This window comes from Sebastes umbrosus, chromosome 6, assembly GCF_015220745.1.
Source record: "Sebastes umbrosus isolate fSebUmb1 chromosome 6, fSebUmb1.pri, whole genome shotgun sequence".
NCBI classification, from domain to species: Eukaryota; Metazoa; Chordata; class Actinopteri; order Perciformes; family Sebastidae; genus Sebastes; species Sebastes umbrosus.
Genome location: NC_051274.1, coordinates 30504633 through 30523441, shown reverse-complemented (window position 1 = coordinate 30523441; position 18809 = coordinate 30504633). Strand labels below are relative to the sequence as shown.

Sequence of the window (18809 nt, the reverse complement as noted above, 5' to 3'; positions counted from 1 at the left end):
ACCAATCAGAATCAAGTATTCAACAAAGCCCTGTAATAATGATGATGCATAATGCATAGTTAAACGTAAATCACAGAAAAATATATGAATAAGAATTCTCAAAATCTGCTTTTTCTGTTTGAATATGATGCGAGTTGATATATATATTTGGAAAATTTAAATAAAATCTTTAATAAATAAGTTGGTGTCATCCTTTATAATTCTACAGGGTTAACAGCAGCTATATGATGGATGTACAAGACGTTTTGCGTCAGAGGATTAACAGCGAGTATCACAACATCTCGCTACAGTACGGTGTCTCCAAGCTTCCCCTCTGCGTCATCCGAGGGTGCACACGTACTTATTTTTGTAGACTTGTGGAAAAGCTTGTAGAGTAAAAGCACATGAGCTCATCAGTGGGCGGGGACCGCCCGTAATGGAGTCTACAGAGGATTTACAAAGTGACATCAGCACACGTCACACACTCAGGAAAGTAAAGAAGATTCATCAAACAAAGTTACCTTTATGTCAGAGATCTTTGATTATCTATCTGCTCATTTATCTGCCTATACTTGGATGTTCATTCAAAGAGGCTCTGCAGTGCGACCTCACTACAGTCACAAATTTAAGCAGGAGAATCAGCTCTTTCTTGTGTCTTCATGAGGTGTTTGAAGATGCATTAAAGGCTCACTGCGATCATAAAAAGCTGCATCCTTACTCATCCTTTTCTGCACCGTAATGTGAGCAGGATGTTGCTAAAAACACAAGTCCTACATGTTCAGTTTCCCTGCACCCACCACCACCCAAAAAGAGGACGTGTTAAGCCCCTGCCTCTCGGGTTGATCTGAAGCTCTGCGGGTAATCTTGTCAACAGATCAGAGACGCAGGGACTGATCACAAAGCGGGGCTACGCCATCCACCTCCTAATGGGATTGGCCGCCATCGCTAGATGTGCTACTGCGATTAGCCTGCTTGGAAGCCTTCAGGGATTTAGACCTGAAACACCCTGCCCGGGGCAATTAGCACTACATGCTTAGGGCCGAGTGGCGTGAGTTTAATGCTCGGTGGGTCAGCACAGAACTGGACTCTGACAAAGTGAGGTGGTATGAAGCGGGTTTTTTTTTTTGATGCATTGATTTTTATGTTTGTGGGGCTGTTCAACAGATTATCTACGAAGTATATTTGATGCCTCTAAGTATTATAGAGATTTTATAAGGACGATCTTGGACTGTGAAATCGTCGTTTCTGTTCCACCTTCATTCACGTGTCACACTTTTTCTTCTTCAGAGGTCCCAGTCTGTCAATCCTTTAGCTCCCTGCTGAGCCTATTTTGACCCTGACGTCACTGACCTGGCTCTCCGCCAGGTCAGTGACCTAAGTTCTCTTAAACGTGCTCCTCCTACAATAAACACACAGAGAAAGTTAGAGACGTGGGAACAATATATTTTACAAGAATTCTCATCTAGTTTAAGGTTGAGCTGTCGCGGCCTGCTTTTATTAGATTTTACTGGATTAAAAAAAAGGCTTTATGGGGTGATGTGCAGTTAAACAGCTGCAGCCTGATTAAAAGACGCTGCCCTACTGCTGATGTACTGCTGATATACTGCTGAACACAACAAACACATCTGCCTAATTTTAGCCATAATCACCACAACACATTGTACACAAAAAGAATGAGGACATCAATTAAGCTAATGAACGATTAGTAGATATTTCATGCTTGTAGTCACACAACACGCAAAAATGCTGTGGTGGTCTTTTTTTCTGAATAGTTTCTAAAAGACGAGGCCTTAACGCGACTAAAACAAAACTCCAAGTGTATTTTGTGCAAACAATGTTTGTTTGGCAATGATTTCAATATTTTAGCACGAAAATTTGTATTCTTACTTTATAATATTTTTGACCATTTTTATATTGAATGTACATACTTGACTTTGGATTCTTTTTGTTATCTTATTTACATTGTTATTGATCTTATTTGTTATTATCTACTTGATCATATTTCATTATTATAATAAAACTACTGCATTTGGAGTCAAAATTATACAATTCTGTTGTTTTTATTGATTTTATACTGTGCACAATGGTAGAATGTGATGATGCACACGGTAAATCTCATGGCTAAAAGCTCCATTGTTTGCACATCGCCTCCTGTAGGGGATATCAGTAGTATTTTATAGCCAGATTCCCTTCAAGAGGTAGAAAACCCATTTGGCACACTTTGGGTATCCAAGTGGCCAAATGGAGAGTCCTCCTGGTCCTATCCTTACTTAAACCTTTGTAGAATCTATGTGCTTTGTGTTATTTATATCTGCTTTGGCACAGTTGTAGTGAAGGAGTTGCTGAATGAATTCAGTGGCAACTCTGTGCATGGTATCATTGCTATAATGGTGTTATCCACTGTCTAATCTAGAAAACATTTTAAGGCGAGGATAAAAATGTAATTTCTTCCTTTGGTTCATCACAATTTACTCAGGCAGAGTAACAGTCACAATGTTACTCACACTGGGGGTGAATTCTCTGAGGTCTTACCTATCCATAGAGACCAAGATCATGCATATAGACCTGGTAGTTGTGGAGCTATTCTTGATTTATTTTGGGTATGGCTGTCTAGGGCGAATAACACCTACAGATACCAGCACACTAGGGCTTAAAAAATATAAATTAAAAAAAAAAAAGTGTATGCTTTGATCACACCTCTAAAATGCAATGTAAAAATATGTAAATTAAAGGTAAAAGCAAGGGAAACACTTTGTAAACTGATGGTTTTCTTTGTTGGTAAAAACATATATTTCAGTAACAACCCGTCTTCTGCCTGAATTAATAACCTCAGATAGAGTATCTAAGTATAAGTCCTCTAACAGCCCTAAAGACTAGGCCAACTGACCTCCACCTATCAGTACCGCAGCGCTGACCTGCTTACAGATCAGCTGCTCCAAACAAGCTTACAGGACGTAACATCCCACATACGTACAGCTGTCTTAAAAACCTCTGCTCTGGATGACAGAAAACATGAATATTATTGAGATAGTTTCAGTTATGTTGGATGCAACTTATCCAACATATTTAGTAGGTCGTGTCATTGCCGAGACCCCTCCACTAAACCAAACAGCGCAGCGCAGTGACAGTTGCTTTATTTAGCAGGCACCGCACCACCGGGGATTTAAACGTCTTAACTATAAGAAGTTTATGAGAGGTTAATGCCTCGCTGCTTCGTCCATGTGACACTGAAGTCAAAAGTCTGACAGCGTGGATCAAAAGAGCAGCGTATATGCACACTGACCTCAAACCACACATTTATTTAAATGGACAACAGACATATATATTGCCTTTAATAGGCTATTTATTGTGTTTATTGTTTTTGTTTGATGGCTGTGTGGTACTGCTGACTGTACAACAAATTGCCCCTAAGGGATAATAAAGTTTTCCTTGACCTTGATCTGTGTCAGGTCTAAATGTTTAAAATTGTTACCACAATCATATACAATGTATATATATTAGGCTCTATGGTGACAGGAAATAGTGTGTACTGTTTTCCTGTTATACAGTTTGTACCATAGAAATGTATAGTGTACTTCCTCCGTATATATATACACTCATAGACTTTAATAGTTACACACATTGTGTATAAATGTATATGGACAAATCCAATCGATGACTGATGGGATCAATGACTCTCACTGAGCCCCAATGAGTGAGTTTATTTTCTCCTTTTGCTTTACATCATTCACTATTGCCCTTATTTCACTAATAGGATTGGCCGTCCAATCAGGAAGAGGCACCTCCTAAGTCCGGGGTTTAGGCAGAGGGAATTAAAGGGTGTATCTCTAGTGGAAAAGAGCCGCTGAATGATTTGAACCTTGAGTTGGAGCCCATCTGACCGTCTCTAATCGAACGAGGCCAAGAAGCCAAGAAAGCTCAGGCACCTCCCTCCCAATCCCCTTCCGCTCGGAAATCGCCTTTCAGCACGATTAGCGCTGCAACCAGATTCTCTCCTCTACAGCTCACTGAGAACCGTCAAAATTTCCTACCTTGAGGATCTTGAGTTTGAGGAGGAGGAAGAAGAAATGGGTGCAGGAGCAAGCGCCGAGGACAAAAAATCCAAGGAGTTGGAAAAGCAACTCCAAGAAGATGCTGATAAGGACGCTAAAACGGTCAAGCTATTACTGCTTGGTAAGTGGACTTATGAACAGTTTTCCTTTGTTTTTGTCTCAGACTGCAGGTGATGCAACGTGCTCAGACTCACTTCACAAGACTTAAGACTTCAAAAGACTACAAATTCTAACTTTTAACTCTCCATCTCTGATTGAACAAGACTTTCGATGGAGGTGGAGGTTCAGGTCTGCAGAGTAGAGCAGGAGTCTTGCAGTCAGCCAACACTCAACAGGTGTAACTGATAAATAGGAAAATGCACAGCTAATATAACAGTTTTAGTCAACTTTCATTGAACCCTGAGAGGTAAACAATTGGTTCTAAATTTCAGAATGAGAGTTAATTTATATTACAGATCATTCACTTCATATATAATAATACTAATACTAATGTATTCATAAGTTAATGATGGATGCTTCACTCTGGATGAGACTCATTTGATGCATATTCTTCAAATCTTGGATGTGAGCCACCTGAGGTGCATTAAACTGCTCCGACACAGCTGTTCACTGTGGTATGCTCAGAGGATTTACAGGCTTCTCTTCTGGATAAAACCCTACATTAGTTTATTAGAAAGACGGGAGGACTGTTTAAGCTTGTGCAAAACTGAGAGGGCATTAGCAGGAGTAAAGCAGAGGCAGATAACGGAGATACGTTTGCAGGTATTACAGGGATTTTAGATGAAGCTCAAATACAGAAGATGTAAGAATTAAGAGAACAGATTTGAAACTAAACATTAGTAAGACTTTCATGTTAACTACTTATCATAGAAATACTGCAGAGACTTGAGCTTGTTCAGCTGTTCTTAAAGTTGTGTTTTTGTCATTATGGTGAGCTGTTTTAAATAATTTTGCAGAACTCAAAATGTCTCTACAGGCATGGAAGCATTTGAAACATTTTAAAAAACGATATTCATTCAATTTGAAAAAGCATAGTGGCAAAAATGTACTTTGACTTTTCACTTCTAATGGAAGGACGTTGGTGCTTAAAACCATCACAGCCTTTGGTCTAAATGAATCACGGCCCAGCAGCGATATGTCAATCCGATTAGCTATAACTGGTTTAGTGCAGATCCACTTGGTGGTGAGGTCTTTGTTGATCCCTCGACTCGCACAGAGAGAATAAAATGTGTTTTTTATGTTCGCACAACGTTTTAAAATACCAGTGAAACATTTTGATTGAAATCTAGGAAACAAAAAGGATTTAAAAAATATAGATTATTGCTATTTATATAGCACCAAATAAGGGTGAAAGAAAATATCGAAAATATTATATTTTGTGATACTGTATTGATTCTCAAAAACACTATTGATTTTTAACGAATAGTTTACATGCAATGATTAACTCAGTCAATACTTTATTTAATTCACAAAGAGATGCACCCTCTTAGTGTTTATGTGATAAATACAACTGCAGATCCCACTTTTTTTTACTCATATTTTTTTTACTCATATTTTATGCATATGGAGGTGTCTTCTTTATGCAATTGACAGTTTTCCTAAAATTAGATTAAAAGAAATCGCAATATATTAAATCTTATAACCCCTGAATCATGATACGTATCGTATCGCCAGATTCTTGCCAACACACATCCTGTGAAAGAGTTGGATTTTGTGACACAGCAGATACAATAATGACAGCAGAGCATGGATCTCTGTGCTGTTGACTGGTGATGGATGCTGGAAATAATCTGATGTATAAATGCTTTTAGTATTTAATATAACACCTAAAACTTTATGTCTCACAACATTGCATTATTCTTTCAGAGTGTAATCTGTGTGTCTGAACACATAATTCAGTTAGTTAATTAATAGTTAACGTCTATTAGATACACAGAGGAGTTGTATCAGAGATCAGACAGGAAGAACTGAGTGGATAAAGACAAAAGAAGAGCACCATCTTGTGGGCTCTGATGGACGTTGTGAAAGCAGCCAGAAAGAGCAGTTTTAATTTGAACTAAACATGTTTGTGGTTAGATCCTTCTGTGCAGGTGTGCTAAACAGAGACACAAACATCGGTGAAGATGTCTTAATAAACAAATAAATAGAAAGATAAAGCATGGCTACTTTTATGGAGGACCACAAGAGTCACGTAAATAGTAATAAAGCATTTAATTGATTAATAACTAATTGTACAATAAAAATAGTAATAATATTACATTTGTTTACAAATCGAACTAAATTCATTATTTGACATTTTAAGGGCCAATAACAACAAGAATTATAAAAAAGAATTTACAAATGAAATATTAATCCATCAATAAATAGAAAAAACACCATAAAACAGTCATCATTTAAAAATACATTCATGAATTCATAAATAAATAATGGAATTTAAAAATATATTGTAAATCGCTTTTTTAATTTCAACTATTTATTGATGGATTAATATTGCATTTGTAAATTCTGCCCATTAAAATGTCAAATAATGAATTACTTTGTAATTTAGTCCATTTATTCATGTAATAAATACATTTGTAATTTTTCTATTAATGGATATTTTTATTCTACAATTAATTATTAATCAATTAAATGCTTTATTACTATTTATTATTTACTCTTGTGGTCCTCCATACCCTTTGACTCTATGAAATCTGATAAATTAGCTCTCAAGAACAACAAAAATGCTGCCCTTGATTGTTGCATAAACTAAGACGACTCAAATATTTTTCGTACAGTTTGTGTATCATAACTGAAAAGAAAAAAGTCTGCAAAACCTGCACCATTTAATTTAGTTAATTAAATTAAAAATATCCTTCTATGGTTCTTCTGCAGGATAAACATGGACACAGATCTCAGGCAGGCAAACTCACTAATCTTCCTTTAAATCTCCTCTTAAGACTCACTTTTTAACTGATGGTGCATCGTAACTATTTATATGATTTTATCTTGTTTAGATCTTAAGTTCTGGATGTTAATTATTTTTATTGTAAAGCACTTTGTAACCTTGTTTTGAAAGGTGCTATATAAATAAAGTTATTATTATTTAAAGAGCAGATTTAATGTCACTGCAAAGCCACATTCGCTAATGAGCTCGAGGTGAAAGAATGACTCACGGAGAGGATAATTAAATCATCACAGCTGATGAGAACCAGTCTCGATACAGTCACAGTGCCACCTTTACTACTTCATCACTTACTAATGACTGCTAGCGGGGGGGAGAAACCCAACAGTTTCTCCCTGAGAAGGCTGGATGAGGCCACACGAGTGTCGAGCAGTAAGTCTGAGGATGGGGCTTAATAACGTGAATCCAGTGAGAGCAGGACTCTGTGATATGAGATAGTTTACAGTGTTTTGGCTGCAAGCTTGACTTAAATTGTACATAATTGCAACCGTCCACATTTTGCATTAATGTATGCACACGGTGCATCTCATCTCAGAGGGAACTGGAGCACGTTTCTCTTCCTGTCCTGTCTCGATTGCCTCGTTCAGTTTCAGTGTGATTTGCTAAAGCCAACACACTGGAGCTCAGTGTTACAGCATGAGGTGCCCAATGCACAAAAACCTGCTGATAATCTGACATGAAATGCTTATGGAAGACCAAACAGTACATTATAGCTCAGCAAGACAAAAAGATGATGTTGTTCCCGTTAGTGGAACCTTTAGGCAGCTTCACAATCGCCATCATCTCACAGACCAGCTGAAACAAACAGAAATAAATGCACTAGAAGCTGTCCCCTATACCAATTTTTGGGCTTCGACGCTTCGGTGAGAAATATTCAAAGGTATTCGAAGCTTCGGGGCCGTGCCGCTGCCGCTGCCGCACTACTGTACACATACGCACCTCTACACATAATAAACAGCGATATCCGCCTGAGAATAACTAACAATAATTAATGTTGAATATGAATAATGTTGTGGGATTATTCCTTATTTCATGGGCTATTTTGTGATAAATACTTTATTATTACATACTTATATATATATAAAAAAATAATACAAAAAACGAAGCATCCGATTTGAAGGTCGATTACCATAGCAACGGTCGAAGTTTCGAAGCATTCGGGTCAGCTCTAGAATGTACACATTAAAACTGTCCTCAGACAACGCCGTCTCATTTCGCTTTTATCACCTGTAGTGGATGTTGTTCGACACGTATATAGTTTGCCTGTTTACTCTGCCTACCGTGCATGCTATAGAGCATCTTTCTGTGCCTTTTTTTACTATTTATATTTGGCGAGGTAAATAGTTTTTACAGCAGGCTCATGTAAAGGTCTACTTTTGATTAATGGTGTAATACTGACACACATCAGACGGGGGATTTGTGAAACTGCTCAACACCAAAACAGTGGATTTTCTTGAATGGCACTGTCACGATTTCCATAAAGAGATGTTAGATGTTAATATCTACTTCCATTAGCTTCTCCAGCAGCAGGCTGCAGTATCAGAGATCAGACAGGAAGAACTGAGTGGATAAAGACAAGAAGGGCGCCACCTTGTGGGCTCTGATGGACGTTGTGTAAGCAGCCAGAAAGAGCAGTTTTTATTTGAACTACACGTTTGTGGGTAGCTCCTTGTGTGAAGGTGTGCTAACTAGTGAGATAAACTTAAGAACTCCTTGCATACATCAAAACAGCTTTTGCAAGAGGACATACCAAAGAAACCTAAATATAGTAAGTTACTGGGAACTGAACTGTGATTTCCATAAAGAGATGTTACTTATAGGTTACTCATAAGCATCACTCATAGCATTACTCTTTAGAGTTGTACAAACCAAAAGTCATGTAATTTAGTTCCCATGTGATGAAGACAGACATCTGCAAACTTCAGAACAATCCTCCTGAACACTTTGGGTCAAATACTGCTCCTTTAAACCGACTCATGAAAGCACATTCTTTGGCTGTTTATGGCCGACAGTGTGTTTCTACTCGCTGGCATGTCAAAGAGAAACACAGCAGTTATGTGTGTTGTTTCTAACCTTTTTTTTTTTTATTGTCTTATTCTCCCCAGGCGCTGGTGAGTCAGGGAAAAGCACCATCGTAAAACAAATGAAGTAAGTATTAAAAATAAGTGATGGAATTTGTTTTTCATGTCATCCTAAAAAAAAAGTCAGTCATTGGCAAAGCAATGCAAGTTTGTTTAATCTCATCGGTCAGGCGTGCAGCCAGCGGGCCAAAGCTCCCTCATCTCTGTCTGGTTCACTTGCAGCGAAGCCTTTTAACAAAAGGTCAACAGGTCAAACATCCGCTTACTCTGATTTGTCAGCACTTGCTTTGTGCAGCTAGTTACACTCAATGTGAGCCGAGTGAGGTCAGAAACACACCACAGGGTGGCGCCGTGAGCACCGCTGGACGTCCAGGGTGTTTCTATGAATTTTTTTTTTGACATGTGTGGAAATCCAAATCGAGCACATACAGTACGTCCTAGTACAGGACTATTCAATATATATTCTAGAGGGGACATTTACGTTCACTATCTGATCTGCAGAGCTTTGAATTTAAATTTGAAAACAATACAGCTCTTTAATCTTAGTAGATTATTGTTTTAATAAACAAAATGTCGCACTTAACATCTTTTTTATTCAGTTAAATTTCCTCTGCTTAAACATCCTGAGTTCAAACTTTTTAACAAAATAAGTATTTATGTGCTTAATGATGATCTTCTAATAATCAAACAATGTAAAGACCCATAACCTTGGTGTTATGTCAGCAGGTTATTTAAATAAAAACACATTGCTTTTAACAGTGTCAATAGCGTGAAAGGTATAACGCTGATTAATGGGAATAAATTTGAAATTATTTTTTAAATACTTTTTTTTTTTTCGTATTTATAAATGATCAGCTCAGGGCAGGTTTGAGGTTATTAAAGGGCCGGATTCTGAACTAAAAACACTTCTTCCTGTGTACAGGATTCTGCATCAAGGTGGTTACACAAAAGCGGAACAGATGGAGTTCAGAGCGATCGTCTTCGGCAACATCCTGCAGTCTGCTCTGGCTATCATCAGAGGCATGGAGATGCTCAGCATTGATTTCGGCTCGTCCGCTGCGCAGGTCTCGTATGACACTTGTACACCAGACACGATTAACTTGTAGAGTTCATTTTCACTGACATAAAAATGATCGTACTATAAATAGTTCAAAGTGCTGATGTATCTTTGTTCCGTGTGCATTAAAACCACAGGAGAATGCACAGAAGCTGCAGAACTTGTCAGACTCCATTGAAGAAGGCTCGATGCCTGCTGAGCTGTCTGACGTCATCATGAAGCTGTGGAAAGACAGTGGAGTGCAGGCCGGCTTCGACAGAGCTGCTGAGTACCAACTGAACGACTCTGCTGGATAGTGAGTCCATATCTACTACTGGCATTGATACTAGGGTGATACTAGTGTTTTCCAAAGCCCAAGATGACGTCCTCAAATGTCTCGTTTTGTCCAAAGATATTCAGTTTACTGTCACAGAGGAGTAAAGAAACCAGAAAATATTCACATTTAAGAAGCTGTTATCAGAGAATTTTTGACTTTTTTCTTAAAAAAATAATTAAAAAAACAATTAATCGATTATCAAAATATTTGCCAATTAATTTAATAGTTGACAACTAATCGATTAATCGTTGCAGCTCAACTCTACAATCAAACAACTACTTCTTGTATTCAGTTTGCCGTTGCTTCACAAGCTGTGTATTGGCAAGAATCTGGCAATAAGTATCATGATACAGGGGTTACGATTCAATATATTAAGATATATTAAGATAAGATAAGATGAACCTTTATTAATCCCAAGATGGAAATTCATTCAATTGCGATTTTTAAAATTTAATTTTAGGAAAACTGTCATAGTATAAAGAAGACACCTCCATATCCATAAAATCTGAGTAAAAAAAAGCTGATTATGCAATCAGAACAGTGGGAACTACATTTGCATTTATCTCAGTCCCTGTGACATCCAACGTAACAGCACTACTTCTTGTACGATCTGAGTCACCCAGTCAATTATTTTCTCGATTAATCAATGAGTTGTTTGGTCTATAAAATGTCAGAAAACGGTGAAAAATGTCGATCAGTGTTTCCCAAAGCCCAAGATGACGTCCTCAAATGTCTTGTTTTGTCCACAACTCAAATATATTCAGTTTACTGTCACAGAGGAGCAAAGAAACCAGAAAATATTCACATTTAAGAAGCTGGAATCTTATTTTTTCTTCTTAAAGAATTACTCAAAGCGATTAATCGAACGTGTATGAACATATGTGTATATTTATATGTCTCTATTGATAATATAATGAATCTAAGGTACAAACTTTAATACAGCATCTAACCTAGTTGTTATATCTCTGCCCCCTTTTTTATTTTTATTTTATCAAAGTTTTTTCTATTTATTATTATTATTTATTTATTTATTATTATTTATTTATCTTGTTTTGTCTCTTTGTTCGTTTCTAAGCTCACTACTTAAAAGTTTGTTTATAAACTTTGTAAGTATGATTGCATATATGAAAAAAATCTAAAATAAAAAGTGATTAATCAGCAATTAATTCAATAGTTGACAACTAATCGATTAATCGTTGCAGCTGTAATTGATGACAGTACAGAGATACATGTAAAACTAAAGAGGCAGCTGGCTTAGTGTTTACAGATAAAGACGATTTCATATCTGTTTGTTCTGCCATCGTCAGCTACCTCAATGAAATGGACCGAATCAGCAAGCCAGACTACCTCCCCACTGAGCAGGACGTGCTGCGATCTCGAGTCAAAACAACTGGTATCATTGAAGAACAGTTCGCCTGCAAAGAGTTGTACTTCAGGTGAGTCACAAGGGGGCCCTAAATTGATGAAAGTCTGACACCACCAAAGGCTGACGCAGACCCAATTCCAATCCGGTCCTACAACCCTCCACTCTGTGACGGAGCGAACGCCACGCCATCACAGATTTTTCTCATGTCGTGCAGGCCTACCTGAATATAATATGAAATATCCATAAAATGGCACTTAGTCGGGGGTTGTCAGTTTACTCAAAGATAGAAAAGAGGTTGGGAGCCACTTCCTTACAGCACTGTGATATAATCCAGCACTGACTTTGTTGTCTGTGTGGTGAACAGGATGTTCGACGTGGGCGGCCAGAGGTCAGAGAGAAAGAAGTGGATCCACTGTTTCGAGGGTGTGACCTGCATCATCTTCTGCGGAGCTCTCAGTGCATACGACATGGTGCTGGTAGAGGACGACGAAGTGGTGAGTTGAGAGTCCACCATCGTAAAGCGTAAAGAGACGACGCGTCCGCTACTCAAACTCAACCTAGGGCTGCTCAATTATGACAAAAATCACAATTATTTTGGTCAATATTGAGATCACTTTTATTCAACATGATTACACGCTGACTGATGTATACATCATGCATTTAGAAAGCACATCTTCTAGCCAACATTTTAAAGTTAAATGCATCAATCTGGTGCACTTTGAGAGCAAAATTGAAAGGCTTCTGTGAAGAACTTTGTGCTCTAGTAGAAAATGTAATCATAAACACATTGGTTGTATAGATATGAATTAGGGATGGGAAAAAAATCACCTATGTGTCACAATTTTTTAATTCATTTTTTAATGCCAGAATCAATATATTGAAATGTGATTGAACTGCACAGCCCCGACTCAACCCGTTCCTCTCTGACCTTTTCAGAACCGCATGCACGAGTCCCTCCATCTATTCAACAGTATCTGCAACCACAGATTCTTCGCACTGACCTCCATCGTGCTTTTCCTCAACAAGAAGGATCTCTTTGAAGAAAAGATCAAGAAAGTCCATCTGAGTATCTGCTTCCCAGACTACGATGGTAAGACCGACCGATACTGCTTTAATGGTTCGTGTGTTACACCCGCTGCATACTGAGCTATGATGTTGTAACAGTGAGAATAGAAGGCTACATGGACGGGGGAATGGTGAGATTACATTTGCCAGGCATGCAGTGAGAGTGGATCAGCTGCAGACAAGTCATCCTTCAGCTTTGATTAATATTGAACTCTAACAGGAGAATAAATAAATTTAGTAAATAGCACGAGAACGCAGACAAACACAACAGAATGAGATTCACTTGTGACCAAAACTGACAAAATGATAAAAAGAAGACTAAATTCAATCAGGTGGGTTTTGTCTGCAATAAGGTCACTAAATCTCTTGGGATTCTGAGAAAAATAAGAGGTTTTGTACACAACACGTCTGTTAACGTTATATTATAGTTGAATTTATCCAGTAACACAAATTTCATGGTAATGAGGTGATAATTAGCAAGTAACCTATTTGAAATGTCTTTGTAATTAATGCCAAATCACCCCAATAATTACCTCAAAATCTATCGAAAAATTACTTTATTAAAAACATTATTTATAATTATACGCTAAAATAGCATATAATGGTTAAAATAGGGCACTTCTGAGCTTTTTAAGACATTTCAAATAAGTTATTTGTTAATAAATTAAATGTATTATTATATTATTAAATGTATTAAATAAATTATCGGCTATTAGGAAATAGCAGAATATAATTATTAAATAATGTTTATAATAAAGTCATTTTGAGGTAAATATTGGGGTAATTTGGCAGTAATTCCAAAGACATTTCAAATAGGTTACTTGCTATTTATCACCTAATTACCATGAAATTTGCGGACCTTTTAAAATGAAGTGTTACCATGGATACCTCTGTTACATTGTCTATGTATAAAAAGAGACTTAGAAATGCTGACAAAATCATTTGATTTGGGGAAAAAATATCACTCTTAGAAACTGAAAATATGGCAATTACTTTTTACCTTTACTCCTACACTTAACACTATTATTTTATTTTTTTTAAATATACTGGTGATTTTTGTCATGGTAACATTTTTACCTATTGCATGTCCTTTGGGTGTGGTTTTTATATATAAGCCATTATAGGTTTCTATCACACCCTCACACGTATTTTACATTCTTTTCATGTGAATTGCATTTTACTGTCTTTTTATTTTATATGTGTGAAACAAATAAACATAAACAATAAACATAAGAAAAAGTAATGAATCTTGAGATTATAGCTGCAGACAGTAAGAGCCTCAGCGTTGCTCCCTAAATTAAATTATGTGATGAAATTATATTAAACTTACGTCATGTCAGCTGACTGACACAATGATGTAAGGATCAGAGCACTTGTTTGTTTTTTTTACAACAAAACTCTCATAAATCCGCTCCCTTCGTTTCTTTTAGGCTCCAACACGTACGAAGACGCCAGCAACTACATCAAGACGCAGTTCATGGACCTGAACATGAAGAAGGGCGTGAAAGAAATCTACTCCCACTTGACCTGTGCCACAGACACAAGGAACGTCGAGATTGTGTTCAACGCTGTGACGGACATCATCATCAAAGAAAACCTTAAAAGCTGCGGTCTCTTCTAAGCAGCGGAGGATAGAAAAGAGGTGTGTGGTGACCACACCACATCACTCCCGGGGACTTTGTTGATACACAGTAATAGGGTCCAGATGAGGCAGACCCCAGACAATTCAATTTAACCCTCGTACAGCGAGTCATATCAGGCAATCCTGTGTTGCCAGGCAACAACTTCTGACCATTACGTGAGCCGACACAAACACAAACCACACAGTTTAGACCCTTCCTCTGGGACCGCTGAGGATGAGGAAGATAATGAGAACCACAATCCCTGTAGTGATTATTTGTGATTAAAATCAGTAAAGCTGAAGAGGAAGTTAACTTTTCATGTCACATTGAACCTGAAGATTATGAAGCTATGGATGCAGAAAAAATGTTTACCTTTAAAAGACAGCAGCAAAAGATTTTACCCATGATTTAAAGGGGACATATCGTGCTCATTTTTAGGTTTATGCTTGTTATTTTGGGTTTCTACTAGAACACGTTTACATGCTTTAATGTTCAAAAAACACATTATTTTCCTCATACTGTCTGTCTGAATATACCTGTATTCACCTTCTGTCTGAAACGCTCCGTTTTAGCGCCTGTCTCTTTAAGACCCCCTCCTGAAAAAGTCCAGTCTGCTCTGATTGGCTTGCGAGAAAAACATGGTGCACCTTTGCAAAGATTACTCGCATACTTTTGTTTTTACTTTTAGTGCGTACTGCAGCTGCCCTTACAAAGTACATCCTGTAGCATGCAGTATGCATACAGTTGGGACTAGGGATGTTAATAATTAACCGTTTAACCGACATTAAGAATTTTAACCGATTAATGCAATCGGTTAAACGGTAAACTTGTCACTAAAAGGAGAAAAGCTGGTAAACTTTAAGTGAGTCTGAGCCAGAGTTGACACAGGAAGTTGGCTCTGGTCTTGAGGAGTTGTAGCATCTACTCTCCGACAAATAAACTGTACACACATTTCTACAGCTACGTTCACAGCTATAACACCACCGCCAACCGCACACAGACGGTCTGTCGGACACTCGTTAACGTTACGCCGCGCTGTAAGATCGCATGTGTGTGACAATGGCGAGCACGAAGCCACCAGCAACTCTACATCTCCGAACGTAGCACGCACTAAAAGTAAAAAGAAAATATGAGATTTGGAACAAATCCGAATGGCTCGTTGAATCACGTGTTTTCTGATCTCAGCAGCCCACAAAAAACTGACTGGGTTGTCTTATTTTACAGTTAGTGGGTTGGTAGGCACTCCAGATACCCACATGTATGTGCACAGGCACTGAAAAAGTGAGTTTTTCATGATATGTCCCCTTTAAGGTGATTTCAACATGTTTGAGATTAATTTTTTCTTTTGTATTTTTCTTTGCAGAACTTCCTTTCCTACCTTAACCCCTCACATATTGGTATTAACTGAGAAGTGTAGTGTTGGAGCACAGAGGATCCTCAGGTTGTCGTGTTCACGCCATTGCTGCTTCCAAGCCAAGTCCCGGTCCTTGACTGACACATCATCGTCTCCAACAGTACATTCCTGCAACACAATGCACGCCCAGCTGGGTTGAAACAAACCATCGAGTCACCATGTTGTTGTTGTTGTGGACATACAACTTTCTACAAGGTTTTCTAAAGTACAGCATTTGTCTCACGCCAGGAGCTGCTGGTTTGAAGGTATGAAGATGAAATAGTTGCTCATTCGATCCTCGTCGCTCTCTTCCGACTACTATGTTGTGAGTTATATTTAATATTAAAACCAAGCTCTGTAAAAAATAAATTAAAAAAATAATAAAATCGGGGGAAAATATTAATATTTTGAATAGCAACATTGCAACCTTGTTTTTGTTTTTGAGTACAGTAGTGTCTGTGGTCTTGATATTTAAACTGTAAAAAGTTGCTGAGCAAATATCTCAGATATTCCCAGTGCTTGCAGTGTACCCAGATTACAAACCAAATTGTTCATGTATCTAATCTAAATAGTGTTAATGTATTCAATTCATTTAACAATTTAATGTGATGAATAAATTTCAGAAGGTCAAACACGGTAGAGAAACTTTGTACATAAGAATAGGTAATTCAATATATTTTGAAAGATAAATCTAAGAGAGAGTGAAACACTAGATGGATGATGCTTTATTATGAAAAGGGAATGAAAATCTACTGAGTTTGTCCTTTCTTATGAAATGTAGAGGCATGAAATAAAGATGCATTAACTTCACTCGTGTCTCGGGTTTCTTTGCCGCAGCATCACACCGTCAGTCACTGAATAATGTATACGGAATTAGAGAAACAGAGCCGTCAACACCGAAGGAAAGCCTCAGGCTGATACTTGTTGGGGGACAATGTCGCTGTTATACGAGTTTTCTAGTCAGAGTCGAAATGGCAGCGTGTGGAAGTTCATTAACAATAAACCTATTGAGAGAGCAAAATCAAATTAAAGCGGTAATTAATCTGCGCGTTGAGATTTACTGTAAGATTGTGCAGGGACAGATTCATGAGATTTGACGGCGAGTGAGAGCAAAACTGAGAGTGTATTCAGAGTGTGGAGCTGAGAAGAGCAACTACTGTACATCTTTAGATTTGAGTGAGCTTCTTGTGCTCCCGTATGTACTTTATATTTCATTCAAACTCCGGGGCGAAGTTGTGCAACATTCATTCTATCTGTCAAGTGTGTCCCAGTGTGGTTCATTAGTATTTCAACAGTAAAAAGATGTTGTATTACCCTTACAGGAAGACATGGACATGCACTGCTGAGGCCTTTCAGACAGAAATTACATATTGTCAAGCACAGAGTATAGACCTTAAAGGATGAGTGTGATGATATTTTATATGTTTCTTATTAACAAATCACATGAAAAGACCAAAACCATCAATTATTTCATCCAATGATTATTCCTCTGAGCCATAGACCTCCATAGTTATCTAAAAACTATTAAAAACACATCAATGAGCCACTGTAGTTTATTTTTGATTCAATCCCACAAAGGGTTCCCACCTTTTTTTTTTTTAGCTGGAATGACAGACAGGGATAGCGCCATACACTAATATATTCCTCTCTGTGGAAGACTGATTTAAAAGACGTGCCGTCTATGGCTATAACTTATCTATGAAATCATCTCTTACCTGCTGAGAAATGCCGCCTCAACTTAGGCAACTGAACCAAACATGCTAACCGATTTAAGAATATTCAACTGTTTAAAACAAGTTGGAAAGAAAACAATGCTATGTCGTCATCCAGCCTTCATGTGACATGATAAGAGGGTGCGTTCACGGCGTTTCCACAACATTACGGAGAGCAATGACTGGAAAATTGGTCACCTGTTTTCCAGGTATTGTAGGATGCGTGGGAACCCTGCCTCATGCATCGTCCTGCAGCTATAAATACTCACTAGCACACCAAACATGTATTAATCCACAGCTGAAAATAGTCTTTAATAAAACATACTTTTTACTCCTGTTGGAGTAACATTTGCTCCTCGCTGTTTGAGGAAATGTCTGAGCCTTTTTTAAGAATTAAACTATACATCTGTGACTTAAAGATTTACATCTCCAGTAGGGATTAAAGGGCTCGGGGCTGAGTGTCACAGACAGGGAGGGGAAGTCAGAACGTTTTGAGAGAAGCACTAAGACATTGGTTTTCATCTTTTTATGGGATTTGTTGAGAAAAAGAAAAAACTCAGAATAACGTCAGCCTCATCTTTTAAACTGAACATGCACAAATTGAGGATTTGGGGTTGTTGCTAGGGCACGATTTTGAAAAAATATCTAATTGCTTTTATTTAGACTGATATTCCATTATGATTTGCGATGTTAGAGGGAATGATCATTTTTACATCATTGTTCTCATTTTCAATGAAAAACATATTCAAATGATTATGGTGTGATTTTTGCAGAGATTCTTATGTCTGTAAATTGCTGCAGAATGACATAATTTCATTTTAAATGGTATTTTTACCTTTACCAAATATTGCCCCTCCTGCGATTTGAAAGTTGCAGTCGACCATATGGCGATTTCGATAAAATTTCGAGTAATTGTGCAGCCCTGGTTGTTGCGCTTAAGAATCTGTCCCTTCACGCTCTCATGTGGGCTTGAAGATTGATTACAGTTTGAATCTATGTTGCGATGACTCTTGTCATTAATACATTTCCATGGAGGGTTGTACTACAGAGACAACAGGACAATGAGGACATGTTGGTGAGCTGTGTTGTGTGCAGAAGCTGGAACAAACTGAGCCCTCAGCTCAGGCATACAGATGTGTCTAAAGTCTAAAAATAGTGTTTCCAATTTGCATGACCTCCTTCTCTGCATGGTTTAGGTGAGACTAGGTTGTTATGAATCTTC

The 18809-nt window shown here is 37.8% G+C and overlaps 2 protein-coding genes across 3 annotated transcripts in view; one reads left to right on the top strand and one right to left on the bottom strand.

Moving 5' to 3' along the window:
• ampd2b (adenosine monophosphate deaminase 2b) overlaps window positions 1-18809 on the bottom strand; it is a 58611-nt gene that overhangs the window by 35583 nt on the left and 4219 nt on the right. For both annotated transcript variants that reach the window (XM_037772356.1, XM_037772358.1), the window contains exon 3: window positions 15861-16004. The gene's annotated coding sequence lies outside the window, so the exon portion shown is untranslated. The remainder of the gene's footprint in view (window positions 1-15860; window positions 16005-18809) is intronic.
• gnat2 (guanine nucleotide binding protein (G protein), alpha transducing activity polypeptide 2) lies at window positions 3695-15982 on the top strand. Its single transcript, XM_037772376.1, has 9 exons — window positions 3695-4152; window positions 9081-9123; window positions 9979-10120; window positions 10251-10408; window positions 11737-11865; window positions 12160-12289; window positions 12732-12885; window positions 14291-14502; window positions 15846-15982. Exons 1-8 carry the CDS (start codon window positions 4047-4049, stop codon window positions 14479-14481), a joined length of 1053 nt encoding a protein of 350 aa, XP_037628304.1. The 5' UTR covers window positions 3695-4046; the 3' UTR covers window positions 14482-14502; window positions 15846-15982.

Coding starts and splice junctions, on each gene's coding strand:
- gnat2 (XM_037772376.1), top strand. CDS start 4,047: ATGGGTGCAGGAGCAAGCGCCGAGGACAAAAAATCCAAGGAGTTGGAA. Junction 10,409..11,736: donor CTGAACGACTCTGCTGGATA/GTGAGTCCATAT, acceptor TGCCATCGTCAG/CTACCTCAATGAAATGGACC. Junction 12,886..14,290: donor CTGCTTCCCAGACTACGATG/GTAAGACCGACC, acceptor CGTTTCTTTTAG/GCTCCAACACGTACGAAGAC.